General features: G+C 43.9%; 1 protein-coding gene across 2 annotated transcripts in view; it reads left to right on the plus strand.

The window, feature by feature from the left end:
- The first annotated feature begins 3,034 nt into the window (after nt 1-3,034).
- The window catches only part of LOC124043188 (rho family-interacting cell polarization regulator 2-like), a 157,750-nt gene continuing 144,631 nt past the window's right edge, over nt 3,035-16,153 (plus strand). For both annotated transcript variants that reach the window (XM_046361475.1, XM_046361478.1), the window contains exon 1: nt 3,035-3,348. In XM_046361475.1, the coding sequence (XP_046217431.1) occupies nt 3,237-3,348 (112 nt within the window). In that variant the 5' untranslated portion in view covers nt 3,035-3,236. The remainder of the gene's footprint in view (nt 3,349-16,153) is intronic.

The raw sequence follows: 16,153 nt of genomic DNA on the forward strand, positions 1-16,153 counted from the left end.
ATGAGTTAGTAGGAGTGTGTTTGTGTGTATGAGTCAGTATGAGAGTGTTTGTGTGTATGAGTTAGTATGAGTGTGTTTGTGTGTATGAGTCAGTATGAGAGTGTTTGTGTGTATGAGTTAGTATGAGTGTGTTTGTGTGTATGAGTTAGTATGAGTGTGTTTGTGTGTATGAGTTAGTATGAGTGTGTTTGTGTGTATGAGTCAGTATGAGAGTGTTTGTGTGTATGAGTTAGTATGAGTGTGTTTGTGTGTATGAGTCAGTAGGAGTGTGTTTGTGTGTATGAGTTAGTATGAGTGTTTGTATGAGTCAGTATGAGAGTGTTTGTGTGTATGAGTTAGTATGAGTGTGTTTGTGTGTATGAGTCAGTATGAGTGTGTTTGTGTGTGTATGTCAGTATGAGTGTGTATGTGTGTGTGAGTCAGTATGAGTGTGTTTATGTGTATGAGTTAGTATGAGTGTGTGTGTGTGTGTGTGTGTGTGTGTGTGTGTGTGTGTGTGTGTGTGTGTGTGTGTGTGTGTGTGTGTGTGTGTGTGTGTGTGTGTGTGTGTGTGTGTGTGTGTGTGTGTGTGTGTGTGTGTGTGTGTGTCAGTATGAGAGTGTTTGTGTGTATGAGTCAGTATGAGTGTGTTTGTGTGTATGAGTCAGTATGAGTGTGTTTGTGTGTATGAGTCAGTTTGTGTGTATGAGTCAGTATGAGAGTGTTTGTGTGTATGAGTCAGTATGAGAGTGTTTGTGTGTATGAGTCAGTATGAGAGTGTTTGTGTGTATGAGTCAGTATGAGTGTGTATGAGTCAGTATGAGTGTGTTTGTGTGTATGAGTCAGTATGAGTGTGTTTGTGTGTATGAGTCAGTATGAGAGTGTTTGTGTGTATGAGTCAGTATGAGTGTGTTTGTGTGTATGAGTCAGTATGAGTGTGTTTGTGTGTATGAGTCAGTTTGTGTGTATGAGTCAGTATGAGAGTGTTTGTGTGTATGAGTCAGTATGAGAGTGTTTGTGTGTATGAGTCAGTATGAGAGTGTTTGTGTGTATGAGTCAGTATGAGTGTGTATGAGTCAGTATGAGTGTGTTTGTGTGTATGAGTCAGTATGAGTGTGTTTGTGTGTATGAGTCAGTATGAGAGTGTTTGTGTGTATGAGTCAGTATGAGAGTGTTTGTGTGTATGAGTCAGTAGGAGTGTGTTTGTGTGTATGAGTTAGTAGGAGTGTGTTTGTGTGTATGAGTCAGTATGAGAGTGTTTGTGTGTATGAGTTAGTATGAGTGTGTTTGTGTGTATGAGTCAGTATGAGAGTGTTTGTGTGTATGAGTTAGTATGAGTGTGTTTGTGTGTATGAGTCAGTAGGAGTGTGTTTGTGTGTATGAGTTAGTATGAGTGTGTTTGTGTGTATGAGTTAGTATGAGTGTGTTTGTGTGTATGAGTCAGTATGAGAGTGTTTGTGTGTATGAGTTAGTATGAGTGTGTTTGTGTGTATGAGTCAGTAGGAGTGTGTTTGTGTGTATGAGTTAGTATGAGTGTTTGTATGAGTCAGTATGAGAGTGTTTGTGTGTATGAGTTAGTATGAGTGTGTTTGTGTGTATGAGTCAGTAGGAGTGTGTTTGTGTGTATGAGTTAGTATGAGTGTGTGTATGAGTCAGTATGAGTGTGTTTGTGTGTATGAGTCAGTATGAGAGTGTTTGTGTGTATGAGTTAGTATGAGTGTGTTTGTGTGTATGAGTCAGTAGGAGTGTGTTTGTGTGTATGAGTTAGTAGGAGTGTGTTTGTGTGTATGAGTTAGTAGGAGTGTGTTTGTGTGTATGAGTTAGTATGAGTGTGTTTGTGTGTATGAGTCAGTATGAGAGTGTTTGTGTGTATGAGTTAGTATGAGTGTGTTTGTGTGTATGAGTCAGTAGGAGTGTGTTTGTGTGTATGAGTTAGTATGAGTGTGTTTGTGTGTATGAGTCAGTATGAGAGTGTTTGTGTGTATGAGTTAGTATGAGTGTGTTTGTGTGTATGAGTCAGTAGGAGTGTGTTTGTGTGTATGAGTTAGTATGAGTGTGTGTATGAGTCAGTATGAGAGTGTTTGTGTGTATGAGTCAGTATGAGAGTGTTTGTGTGTATGAGTCAGTATGAGTGTGTTTGTGTGTATGAGTCAACATGAGAGTGTTTGTGTGTATGAGTTAGTAGGAGTGTGTTTGTGTGTATGAGTCAGTATGAGAGTGTTTGTGTGTATGAGTTAGTAGGAGTGTGTTTGTGTGTATGAGTCAGTATGAGAGTGTTTGTGTGTATGAGTTAGTATGAGTGTGTTTGTGTGTATGAGTCAGTAGGAGTGTGTTTGTGTGTATGAGTTAGTATGAGTGTGTTTGTGTGTATGAGTCAGTATGAGAGTGTTTGTGTGTATGAGTTAGTATGAGTGTGTTTGTGTGTATGAGTCAGTAGGAGTGTGTTTGTGTGTATGAGTTAGTATGAGTGTGTGTATGAGTCAGTATGAGAGTGTTTGTGTGTATGAGTCAGTATGAGAGTGTTTGTGTGTATGAGTCAGTATGAGTGTGTTTGTGTGTATGAGTCAGTAGGAGTGTGTTTGTGTGTATGAGTTAGTAGGAGTGTGTTTGTGTGTATGAGTCAGTATGAGAGTGTTTGTGTGTATGAGTTAGTAGGAGTGTGTTTGTGTGTATGAGTTAGTAGGAGTGTGTTTGTGTGTATGAGTTAGTAGGAGTGTGTTTGTGTGTATGAGTTAGTAGGAGTGTGTTTGTGTGTATGAGTTAGTATGAGTGTGTTTGCATGACTGCTGTTTCTCTTGTCCTCACCCCTCCCTTCAGGTGTGTACAGGATGGTAGTGGGTCAGGTTTCAGCAGGGTGTGCAACTCCTTTCCTTGTCTCAGATGCAGCCCGTCGATAGGTGCTGAGGCCTGGGGAGTGTGTGTGTTTCTCTCTGTGTCCCTGAGCCTCCCGCCCAGCCCAGGGAGTTGGGTTCCACTGACTCATGAATTAAAGACAGAGCTGAGAGACCATCCACACCATCACAGTATTCTCACTAGACTCCCTGGTAGCGCCAGAACAGGCTGTAAACAAGCAGACCAGCCAGTCAGTCAGTCTGACTCGGAGATCCATATCAGCTTCATATCCTAGCAGGTAGCTTTTCCAGCACCAGAGACTGCCAGGGATAGGCTCCGAAACGGTCCACTACATCCCAGGGATGAGCTCCTGTCTCTGGGGTGAGGCAGCCTAGCGCACCGGGTGATGGTGAGGTGGATGGTGAATGACTTGGACCACGGCACACTGCTGGCACCAGGCCATGGAACTGTCTAGACTGCTGCACTGGATCCGCAACCGGCCCTGGAGGGCCCGGGCCCGCCACAGGGAGTTCAGCAGTGAGTAGTAGTGTGTGTGTGTGTGTGTGTGTGTGACTGTGTCTATGGGCTCTGAGTGAGTAGAGAGAGGCTTCTTGCTGCTCGTTTAGTATGCACTGTGTATGCACTTCCTGTGAAACGGAGCACACAGATGAAGCCATTAGTCAGTCAGTCAGCAGATTGAGTGCTGTAACTGGACATACAGTGCTGTGAAATAGTTCTGGAGACACGAACACTCAGGAGTTATAGTCCATGTTAATGGGTATAGCTCATATATTCTGTCATGGAGCCTTGTGTTAGACATACCCAGCCATTAGATGTCCCCTGAGAGCTAGAGTGGTGGAGTCTGGAGATAAAGGAGTATAGTGGTGGAGTCTGGAGATAAAGGGATATAGTGGTGTAGTCTGGAGATAATAGGATGTAGTGGTGGAGTCTGGAGATAAAGGAGTATGGTGGTGGAGTCTGGAGATGAAGGGATGTAGTGGTGTAGTCTGGAGATAATATGATGTCGTGGTGTAGTCTGGAGATGAAGGGATGTAGTGGTGTAGTCTGGAGATAATATGATGTCGTGGTGTAGTCTGGAGATAAAGGGATGTAGTGGTGGAGTCTGGTTGTACAGGGATGTCGTGGTGTAGTCTGGAGATAATATGATGTACTGCATTGCTACACCTGCATTGCTTGCTTTTTGGGGTTTTAGGCTGGGTTTCTGTACAGCACTTTGAGATATCAGCTGATGTACGAAGGGCTATATAAATACATTTGATTTGATTTGGTGGAGTCTGGTTATACAGGGATGTAGTGGTGGAGTCTGGTTATACAGGGATGTAGATGTAGTGTTGGAGTCTGGTTATACAGGGATGTAGTGGTGGAGTCTGGTTGTACAGGGATGTAGTGGTGGAGTCTGGATAGAAAGGGATGTAGTGGTGGAGTCTGGAGATAAAGGGATGTAGTGGTGGAGTCTGGAGATAAAGGGATGTAGTGGTGTAGTCTGGTTATACAGGGATGTAGTGTAGTGGTGGAGTCTGGTTGTACAGTGATGTAGTGGTGGAGTCTGGTTATACAGGGATATAGTGGTGTAGTCTGGAGATAAAGGTATGTAGTGGTGGAGTCTGGAGATAATAGGATGTAGTGGTGGATTCTGGAGATAATAGGATGTAGTGGTGGAGTCTGGTTATACAGGGATGTAGTGGTTTAGTCTGGAGATAATAGGATGTAGTGGTGTAGTCTGGAGATAAAGGGATGTAGTGGTGGAGTCTTGAGATAATGGGATGTAGTGGTGTAGTCTGGTTGTACAGGGATGTAGATTTAATGGTGTAGTCTGGTTATACAGGGATGTAGTGGTGGAGTCTGGTTATACAGGGATGTAGTGGTGGAGTCTGGTTATACAGGGATGTAGATTTAGTGGTGTAGTCTGGTTATACAGGGATGTAGTGGTGTAGTCTGGTTATACAGGGATGTAGTGGTAGAGTCTGGTTGTATAGGGATGTAGGGGTGTAGTCTGGTTATACAGGGATGTAGTGGTGGAGTCTGGTTATACAGGGATGTAGTGGTGTAGTCTGGTTATACAGGGATGTAGTGGTGGAGTCTGGTTATACAGGGATGTAGTGGTGTAGTCTGGTTGTACAGGGATATAGTGGTGGAGTCTGGTTATACAGGGATGTTGTGGTGAATTCTGGTTGTACAGGGATGTAGTGGTGGAGTCTGGATATACAGGGATGTAGTGGTGTAGTCTGTTTATACAGGGATGTAGTGTAGTGGTGTAGTCTTTTTATACAGGGATATAGTGGTGGAGTCTGGAGATAAATGATTGTAGCTGTTTAGTCTGGAGATAAAGGATGTAGTGGTGGAGTCTGGTTGTACAGGGATGTAGATTTAGTGGTGGAGTCTGGTTATACAGGGATGTAGTGGTGTAGCCTGGTTATACAGGGATGTAGTGTAGTGGTGGAGTCTGGAGATAAAGGGATGTAGTGGTGGAGTCTGGTTGTACAGGAATGTATTGGTGTGGTCTGGTTGTACAGGGATATAGTGGTGTAGTCTGGAGATATAGGGATGTAGTGGTGGAGTCTGGAGATATAGGGATGTAGTGGTGTAGTCTTGAGATATAGGGATGTAGTGGTGTAGTCGTTGTACAGGGATGTAGTGGTGCAGTCTGGTTATACAGGGATGTAGTGGTGCAGTCTGGTTATACAGGGATGTAGTGGTGGAGTCTGGTTGTACAGGGATGTAGTGGTGGAGTCTGGTTATACAGGGATGTAGTGTAGTGGTGGAGTCTGGTTATACAGGGATGTAGTGTAGCTGTTTAGTCTGGATATAAATTGATGTAGTGGTGGAGTCTGGTTGTACAGGGATGTAGATTTAGTGGGGGAGTCTGGTTATACAGGGATGTAGTGGTGTAGTCTGGAGATAAAGGGATGTAGTGGTGGAGTCTGGTTGTACAGGGATGTAGTGGTGTAGTCTGGTTGTACAGGGATGTAGTGGTGGAGTCTGGATTTACAGGGATATAGCGGTGTAGTCTGGAGATAAAGGGATGTTGTGGTGGATTCTGGAGATAATAGGATGTAGTGGTGGATCTGGTTATACAGGGTTGTAGTGGTTTAGTCTGGAGATAAAGAGATGTAGTAGTGTAGTCTGGTTGTACAGGGATGTAGATTTAGTGGTGTAGTCTGGTTATACAGGGATGTAGTGGTGGAGTCTGGTTGTACAGGGATGTAGTTTAGTGGTGTAGTCTGTTTATACAGGGATGTAGTGTAGTGGTGTAGTCCGTTTATACAGGAATATAGTGGTGGAGTCTGGAGATAAATGATTATAGCTGTTTAGTCTGGATATAAATTGATGTAGTGGTGGAGTCTGGTTATACAGGGATGTAGTGGTGTAGTCTGGAGATAAAGGATGTAGTGGTGGAGTCTGGTTGTACAGGGATGTAGTGGTGGAGTCTGGTTGTACAGGGATGTAGTGGGGGAGTCTGGTTGTACTGTGATGTAGTGGTGGAGTCTGGTTATACAGGGATATAGTGGGGGAGTCTGGTTGTACTGTGATGTAGTGGTGGAGTCTGGTTGTACTGTGATGTAGTGGTGGAGTCTGGTTGTACTGTGATGTAGTGGTGGAGTCTGGTTGTACAGGGATGTAGTGGTGGAGTCTGGTTGTACTGTGATGTAGTGGTGGAGTCTGGTTGTACTGTGATGTAGTGGTGGAGTCTGGTTGTACTGTGATGTAGTGGTGGAGTCTGGTTGTACAGGGATGTAGTGGTGGAGTCTGGTTGTACTGTGATGTAGTGGTGGAGTCTGGTTGTACTGTGATGTAGTGGGGGAGTCTGGTTGTACAGGGATGTAGTGGGGGAGTCTGGTTGTACAGGGATGTAGTGGTGGAGTCTGGTTGTACTGTGATGTAGTGGTGGAGTCTGGTTGTACTGTGATGTAGTGGTCTAGTCTGGTTGTACAGGGATGTAGTGGTGGAGTCTGGTTGTACTGTGATGTAGTGGTGGAGTCTGGTTGTACTGTGATGTAGTGGTGGAGTCTGGTTGTACTGTGATGTAGTGGTGGAGTCTGGTTGTACTGTGATGTAGTGGTGGAGTCTGGTTGTACTGTGATGTAGTGGTGGAGTCTGGTTGTACAGGGATGTAGTGGGGGAGTCTGGTTGTACTGTGATGTAGTGGTGGAGTCTGGTTGTACAGGGATGTAGTGGTGGAGTCTGGTTGTACAGGGATGTAGTGGGGGAGTCTGCTGTCTTATCTAATAAAGAGCAGTTAGAGGTGCTCTATACACATATCTGGTGTTCTGCCTTCCTGTCACCCCCACTGTAACTCAGACTGGACTGTTGTTGGATATATGTAATGTTCTGATGGCCATCCATGTTGAGTGTGCTTTTGTGTCACTGTTTCTCCTTCACATTAATATAGAGATGTACTTTCAGGCTATGTTTACATACGTGTGTGTGTGTGTGTGTGTGTGTGTGTGTGTGTGTGTGTGTGTGTGTGTGTGTGTGTGTGTGTGTGTGTGTGTGTGTGTGTGTGTGTGTGTGTGTGTGTGTGTGTGTGTGTGTGTGTGTGTGTGTGTGTATATGTTGATAGAGTAGAGTGCTGTGATTGCATTGGAATGTAATAACTTGATTATCTCTGCTGGAGGGAGGAGCTAGAACTGAAGGAGCGTCTGGGATCAAGTCACGAAGCCAGCTTTTGGCTTAGGCACAGGGCTGCTGGCTGCTTGTTGGTGTATGCTGTGATGTGACTGTGAGGAAGGAAGTGGTCCTGGTACAGATCCACACAGAGCTCTGATACCCAGGGTGCCTCCATGGGGGGCGATGCCATGGCAACAACCGCAGTGTAGTGTCACTTCAACGACCTCCACTCAGAGGCACACCGCTGTGGCACGTGCCCTGCTCCGGGTAGAAGTTACCCTCAAACAGGTCTAGGATCGGTTTACCCACCCCATTTCCTAACATTCAAGGTAGAAGTTAGTTAGTCAGAATCATTGAACAGCTAGAAGGTTAGTGCCAGGTTAGTTAGTGAGAACCATTATACAGCTGACAGGTACTGTTAGTGCCAGGTTAGTTAGTGAGAACCATTATACAGCTGACAGGTACTGTTAGTGCCAGGTTAGTTAGTGAGAACCATTATACAGCTGACAGGTACTCTTAGTGCCAGGTTAGTTAGTGAAACCAATGTCATATCTAAAACTAAAGGCAGTTGGAATGACACTCGGTGTCAGTGTCTGTCAGAGCCAGTTGACCAGCAGTGCTATTTAATTAGACTTCTATCACGTGGGGGAGATCTGTGAAGGTTTAATTGAAATGGTAGAGGATCCTGTAGTAAAGCGAGGGGATTACACCATTCTACTGAATATGGCACTGCCAAGTAGGGCTGCTGTCAGTGGTGTAAAGTACTTAAGTAAAAAATACTTTAAAGTACTACTAGTTTTTTGGGGTGTCTGTACTTCACTATACTATTTATATTTTTTGCCAACTTTTACTTTTACTTCACTACATTCCGAAAGAAAATAAAGTAATTTTCCCTGACCCCCAAAAGTACTCGTTACATTTTGAATGCTTAGCAGGACAGGAAAATGGTCAAATTCACACGGTTATCAAGAGAACATCCCTGTTTATCTACTGCCTCTGATCTGGCAGACTCACTAAACACAAATACTTAGTTTGTAAATGAGTGTTGGAGTGTGCCCTTGGCTATCTGAAAAATAAGGTTTGCTTAATATAAGGAATTTGAAATAAATTTACACTTTTACTTTTGATACTTACGTAAGGACATTTTTGCAATTACATGTACCTTTGATACATACAGTTGAAGTCAGAAGTTTACATACACCTTAGCCAAATACATTTAAACTCCAGTTTTTCACAATTCCTGACATTTAAATCCAAGTAAAAATTCCCGGTTTTAGGTTAGTTAGGATCACCATTTTATTTTAAGAATGTGAAATGTCAGAATATTGGTAGAGAGAATAATTTATTTCAGTTATTATTTCCTTCATCACAATCCCAGTGGGTCAGAAGTTTACATACACTCAATTAGTATTTGGTAGCATTGCCTGTAAATTGTTTAACTTGGGTCAAACGTTTCGGGTAGCCTTCCACAAGCTTCCCACAATAAGTTGGGTGAATTCTGGCCCATTCCTCCTGACAGAGCTGGTGTAACTGAGTCAGGTTTGTAGACCTCCTTGCTCACACACACTTTTTCAGTTCTGCACACAAATGTTCAATTGGATTGATGTCAGGGCTTTGTGAAGGAGCAGTGGCTTCTTCCTTGCTGAGCGGCCTTTCATGTTATGTCGATATAGGACTCGTTCAACTGTGGATATAGATCATTTTGTACTCGTTTCCTCCAGCATCTTCACGAGGTCCTTTGCTGTTGTTCTGGGATTGATTTGCACTTTTAGCACCAAAGTATGTTCATCTCTAAGAGACAGAACAGAACGCGTCTTCTTCCTGAGCAGTATGCCGGCTGCGTGGTCCCATGGTGTTTATACTTGCGTACTATTGGCTGTACAGATGAACATGGTACCTTCAGGCGTTTGGAAATTGCTCCCAAGGATGGACCAGACTTCTGAAGGTCTACAATTCTTTTTCTGAGGTCTTGGCTGATTTCTTATTGATTTTCCCATGATGTCAAACAAGGAGGCACTGAGTTTGAAGGTAGGCCTTGAAATACATCCAAAGGTACACCTCCAATAGACTCAAATGATGTCAATTAGCCTATCAGAAGCTTCTAAAGCCATGACATAATTTTCTGGAATTTTCCAAGTTGTTTAAAGGCACAGTCAACTTAGTGTATGTAAACTTGTGACCCACTGGAATTGTGATACAGTGAATTAGAAGTGAAATAATCTGTCTGTTAACAATTGTTGGAAAAATGACTTGTGTCATGCACAAAGTAGATGTCCTAACCGACTTGCCAAAACTATAGTTTGTTAACAAGACATTTTTGGAATGGTTGAAAAATTAGTTTTAATGACTCCAACCTAAGTGTATGTAAACTTCTGACTTCAACTGTAAGTATATTTAAAACCAAATACTTTTTCAACTTTTACTCAAGCAGTATTTTAATGGGTGACTTTCACTCTTTACTTTTACTCAAATATGACAATTGTGTACTTTTTCCTCCACTGGCCTGATTACCTGGCAGAACAATGTAGTAAATGGGCTCCCTTACAAAAAATGTACCATGGCAGTACAATGAAAAAATGTTTTTTTTTAGCCACTACCACGCCAGGAAAATACCATGTTACTGGTGCAAATATCATGGTATTTTCCTGCCATGGTAGTGACGAAAAACAATGATAGTACCATGGTAGTTTTTTCACTGTACTTTCATGATTCCTTTTGTGTTAAGTCATAGTTTTGAGGTCTTCACTATTATTCTACAATGTAGAAAATAGTTTACAAAAATTGTAAAAAACTTGAAAGATTAGGTGTGTCCAAATTCTTGACAGGTACTGTACCTCACATTCTCCCACATTTCAGGTTAGCAACACAGGGAACCCAAACATGAGCAAAAACTCTGCACTATTAATTTAATTATTTCCCCATTTCTGTGATGTTACAAACTAGGACCAACAATAGTAGCCTGCCTCTGACTTCATCAGAAACGTGGCCATAGTGGTATTCCTGGTCGTAATGATGGTGAGTTGACGTTGCTCTTATATTCACTAGTTCCTCCCGACTGTATGTAATGAAACCTAAGATTACCTGGGGTACTAATATAAGAAATAAAAAACTGCATCCATCTCTGTCGGCGCCGGAAAGAGATGAGGTGGTAATGATGAGTTGACGTTGCTCTTATGTCCCGTTGATAGGATAAACGTGCTTTCAGTTCATTCCATTTATTTCCAGCGGGTGAACGTTAGCTAGCAGGACGGAAGGCAAAACGGGATGGTTGGTTAAGAAACAATAAGACGGCAACCAACCCCTCCGGCAACATCACTCATCAACATCATACTTCAAAGCTAAACCCATGGTACATTTCCATGTTTCAGATCTATACCATGGTATGAATGATGCCATATCATGGTAATATTTAGGCACAATAGCAGTACCATGGTAGTACCATCATACTTCAAGGCTAAACCCATAGTACATTTCCATGATTCAGACTATACCATGGTATGAGTGAAAGTACCATAATAGTACGATGGTACATTTTTGTAAGGGCTGGGCTAGGGCAGATTTTGCTGTGTGCGCGTGTGTCTGTGCACGTTCGTGCAAGTTGAAAAACATGTCAACTCACCCGACGCCAGTGCCATCCTCCTCTCTTTCATGTTGACGAAACGGTCTATCACTCTGTCATACAGTACACGCTTTTAGTTTGTTGTTATCCTAGGTTACCTGGCTAAAAAATGCTTGCTCGCTAGCTTAACTTCCATTCATGGACAACATCAAGTAGTTAACATTATCCTTCTACATCTAGCTACATATTGAACATCCATCCTCTCAGGCCAGGGGCACAACAATGTATGAATTAATAGTTGGATCAGAATGGTCGTTATAATCAATGGGCAGTATGAAAAATTAAGTAATACCACAAGTCCAAATCCCTATTTCCATCCATGGCTAAATTAGGAAAGTGTCCATTTTAGCTAGCTAGCTAGCCAGCCACCAGAGAACAACAATATAACAAGATGCAACAATTCAAGTTGTTTCGGTCAATGACATATGCGCTCAATGGGTTTTGATAGGAGTGATGCCAAAATCCCAGCCGGCTTCCCTTGACACTTTTTTTTTTGTGTGAGCCAGGACCAATCACAGTTGAGCTCGCTCAGTTTAGCTCAACAGTGATTGGCTAATTTTATACTTTTTAAAAATCAAAATCTTGCTGGCTTCCCTTGCGTTCAACGCTACGGGCGGCAACAATGTCATACTCGTTTGAACCAGACACCATCGGATTGCTCGCTCGCTCAGAATGCTTGTTCTGGTGCTTTCTCCTGTGAGATACATTCAGCCTCTCCCTCAGAATGCTTGTTCGGGTGCTTTCTCCTGTGAGATACATTCAGCCTCTCCTTGTTCGGTGCTTTCTCCTGTGAGATCAGAATGCTTGTTCGGGTGCTTTCTCCTGTGAGATACATTCAGCCTCTCCCTCAGAATGCTTGTTCAGAATGCTTGTGCTTTCTCCTGTGAGATACATTCAGCCTCTCCCTCAGAATGCTTGTTCGGGTGCTTTCTCCTGTGAGATACATTCAGCCTCTCCCTCAGAATGCTTGTTCGGGTGCTTTCTCCTGTGAGATACATTCAGCCTCTCCCTCAGAATGCTTGTTCGGGTGCTTTCTCCTGTGAGATACATTCAGCCTCTCCCTCAGAATACATGTTCGGTGCTTTCTCCTGTGAGCTTGTTCGGGTGCTTTCTCCTGTGAGATACATTCAGCCTCTCCTCAGAATGCTTGTTCATTCAGCCTCTCCCTCAGAGTGATTGTGCTTTCTCCTGTGAGATACATTCAGCCTCTCCCTCAGAATGCTTGTTCGGGTGCTTTCTCCTGTGAGATACATTCAGCCTCTCCCTCAGAATGCTTGTTCGGGTGCTTTCTCCTGTGAGATACATTCAGCCTCTCCCTCAGAATGCTTGTTCGGGTGCTTTCTCCTGTGAGATACATTCAGCCTCTCCCTCAGAATGCTTGTTCGGGTGCTTTCTCCTGTGAGATACATTCAGCCTCTCCCTCAGAATGCTTGTTCGGGTGCTTTCTCCTGTGAGATACATTCAGCCTCTTGCAAATTTAAAGAAATTTATGAAACAAAGAGACAAAATATTTATAAATAATTTCTTTTATTTTTTCTTGGGACATTTTGTTGGGGATGCCTGGCTACAACACTGCTACTTTCATATCCCACCAAATTTATTTCAGTTTGCTCTTCAAGATGTGATGATATTAAAACCAGATAATCATAATGTATTTAAAAATCCCTTGAAAATGGAAGGTAGTTGTCAGTGGTTTTGGTCTCCCTGCCCCCCAGCAGTCAAATCGAACACTCTGCCCCTTATTATTAAAATACCTATTATTAAAAGAGAGAGAGAAAGGTCAACACCCTGTCTCTGACCCTGGCTATGTGATGTGGTGGTTTGACTGGTCAACAGCCTGTCTCTGACCCTGGCTATGTGATGTGGTGGTTTGACTGGTCAACAGCCTGTCTCTGACCCTGGCTATGTGATGTGGTGGTTTGACTGGTCAACAGCCTGTCTCTGACCCTGGCTATGTGATGTGGTGGTTTGACTGGTCAACAGCCTGTCTCTGACCCTGGCTATGTGATGTGGTGGTTTGACTGGTCAACAGCCTGTCTCTGACCCTGTCTCTGACCCTGGCTATGTGATGTGGTTGTTTGACTGGTCAACAGCCTGTCTCTGACCCTGTCTCTGACCCTGGCTATGTGATGTGGTGGTTTGACTGGTCAACAGCCTGTCTCTGACCCTGTCTCTGACCCTGGCTATGTGATGTGGTTGTTTGACTGGTCAACAGCCTGTCTCTGACCCTGTCTCTGACCCTGGCTATGTGATGTGGTTGTTTGACTGGTCAACAGCCTGTCTCTGACCCTGTCTCTGACCCTGGCTATGTGATGTGGTGGTTTGACTGGTCAACAGCCTGTCTCCGACCCTGGCTATAGTATGGATCTATGAGATGTGGTGTTCTGTGACCTTTAGGTGACCCTCTATGGTCTCTCCGTGACCTCACCTCAAGTGACACTGCCATACCTGGCTGTCACCTCATTGCATGTACAGTAGACCAATACTGTGGTATTACGGGGTCTGGCTCTCCGTAGAACTGGACAGACAAACAGAGAAGTGTGTGCTGAAGCAGTTCAGCTGAACTAGGCCAAGGCTTCAGGCACCGGAAACACGCATCCCTGTGGAATTAGTCATAACTGTATGAAGTAGGACACAGAATACTGATTGGGACTAACGCGTTGTCTCAATCTCACGCCTGCGAGCCCAAATTGACTACAGAGCTGAACGCGCTCACGTTCTACCATGATTCTGCCCTCTCAGCCGGAGAGACCTGAATGCCAAAGACTGAGAAAGGGGCAGGGCGGGTAGAGGGAGAGAGAGGGGAGGAGAAAGAGAGCAAATGACAATTGTTGTATGTCATTCATTCAGTGAGTTGAAATGATGCAGCCTGTTTGAACTCAACAGAGTAAGACTTGAGGGTAATGTTTTCCAACACTCTTAAGTGTGAACACAACACAGGGTTGTTTGACAGGGAGAGGGCTAGAGAGAAGGGGGGAGCAATCCTGTTGTACTGTATGTGTGACAGAGAGGATTTAGTTCAAGCTTATCAGCTGAATGCCCAGTGACAGCAGAGAGAACACTGTGCTCCAAAAGCCCCCTCACGTACTGTAGATAATTAATGACCTTAGTGCAGCACAGAGCCTCTCCCATAAACTTGACTGCTGTCTCTAGTGCCGTCTCTACGACAGTCTAGTGCTGTCACAGTCTAGTGCTGTCTCTATGACAGTCTAGTGCTGTTTCTACTGCTGCCTCTACTAATGTATCTACTACAGTCTACTGCTGTTTCTGGTACTGTCTACTGTCTCTACTACAGTCTAGTGCTGTCTCTACTACAGTCTAGTGCTGTCTCTGGTGCTGTCTCTACTACAGTCTAGTGCTGTCTCTATGACAGTCTAGTGCTGTCTCTACTGCTGCCTCTACGAATGTATCTACTACAGTCTACTGCTGTTTCTGGTACTGTCTACTGTCTCTACTACAGTCTAGTGCTGTCTCTACTACAGTCTAGTGCTGTCTCTACAACAGTCTACTTCTGTCTCTACTACAGTTTACTTCAGTCTCTACTGCTGTCTCTACTACAGTCTTGCGCTGTCTCTACTGCTGCCTCTACTGCTGCCTCTACTGCTGTTTCCGCTACTGTCTCTACTGCTGTCTACTGCGGTCTCTACTACAGTCTAATTCTGTCTCTACTGCTGTCTCTACTACAGTCTACTGCGGTCTCTACTGCTGTCTCTACTACAGTCTAATTCTGTCTCTACTGCTGTCCCTACAACAGTCTACTGCGGTCTCTACTGCTGTCTCTACTACAGTCTACTTCTGTCTCTACTGCTGTCTCTACTACAGTTTACTTCAGTCTCTACTGCTGTCTCTACTACAGTCTTGCGCTGTCTCTACTGCTGCCTCTACTACAATCTACTTCTGTCTCCACTGCTGTCTCTACTACAGTCTACTGCTGTCTCTACTTCTGTCTCTACTGCTGTCTCTACTACAGTCTACTTCAGTCTCTACTGCTATCTCTACTACAGTCTAGTGCTGTCTCTACTGCTGTCTCTCCTACAGTCTACTTCAGTCTCTCCTGCTGTCTCTACTACATTCCACTGCTGTCTCTATTTCTGTCTCTGCTACTGTCTCTATTGCTGTCTCTACTGCTGTCTCTACTACAGTCTACTGCTGTATCTACTGCTGTCTCTATTACAGTCTACTGCTGTCTTTAGTGCTATCTCTATTACAGTCTACTGCTGTCTTTACTGCTATCTCTATTACAGTCTACTGCTGTCTTTACTGCTATCTCTATTACAGTCTACTGCTGTCTTTACTGCTATCTCTATTACAGTCTACTTCTGTCTCTATTACAGTCTACTGCTGTCTTTACTGCTGTCTCTACTGCTGTCTCTACACATGTCTCTACTGCTGTCGTCCCTACAGTCTACTGCTGTCTTCACTGCTGTCTCTACTACGTTCTTCACTGCTGTCTCTACTACTGTCTTCACTGCTGTCTCTACTACTGTCTACTGCTGTCTCTAATACTGTCTTTACTACTGTCTCTACTGCTGTCTCTACACATGTCTCTACTGCTGTCGTCCCTACAGTCTACTGCTGTCTCTACTGCTGTCTCTACTACAGTCTCTAGTTTTCTCTACTGTTTTCTCTACTGCTGTCTCTACTACAGTCTCTACTGTTTTCTCTACTGCTGTCTCCACTGCTGTCTCTGCTACTGTCGCTACTACTGTCGCTACTACTGTCGCTACTACTGTCTCTACTGCTGTCTCTACTGTTATCTCTACTGCTGTCTCCGCTGCTGTCTCCACTGCTGTCTCCGCTGCTGTCTCCACTGCTGTCTCCACTGCTGTCTCTACTGCTGTCTCTACTGCTGTCTCTACTGTTCTCTACTGCTGTCTCTACTGCTGTCTCTACTGCTGCTACCATAGACTTGACTTCTACTGCATCTTTAAAACTGTGTATTTAGTGTGTATTAAATTCACATTCAGATCTTATCTTTCAGCGTGCACTTGCTACATAATGTTTGTAGGATATACCAGCTGAATACTGTACATTCAAGATCCAGATATTTCTCTACTTCAAGTACGGAAAGAAACCATGTCATTCAGATTACAA

The sequence above is a fragment of the Oncorhynchus gorbuscha genome, linkage group LG09 (assembly GCF_021184085.1).
Source record: "Oncorhynchus gorbuscha isolate QuinsamMale2020 ecotype Even-year linkage group LG09, OgorEven_v1.0, whole genome shotgun sequence".
Taxonomy (NCBI): Eukaryota; Metazoa; Chordata; class Actinopteri; order Salmoniformes; family Salmonidae; genus Oncorhynchus; species Oncorhynchus gorbuscha.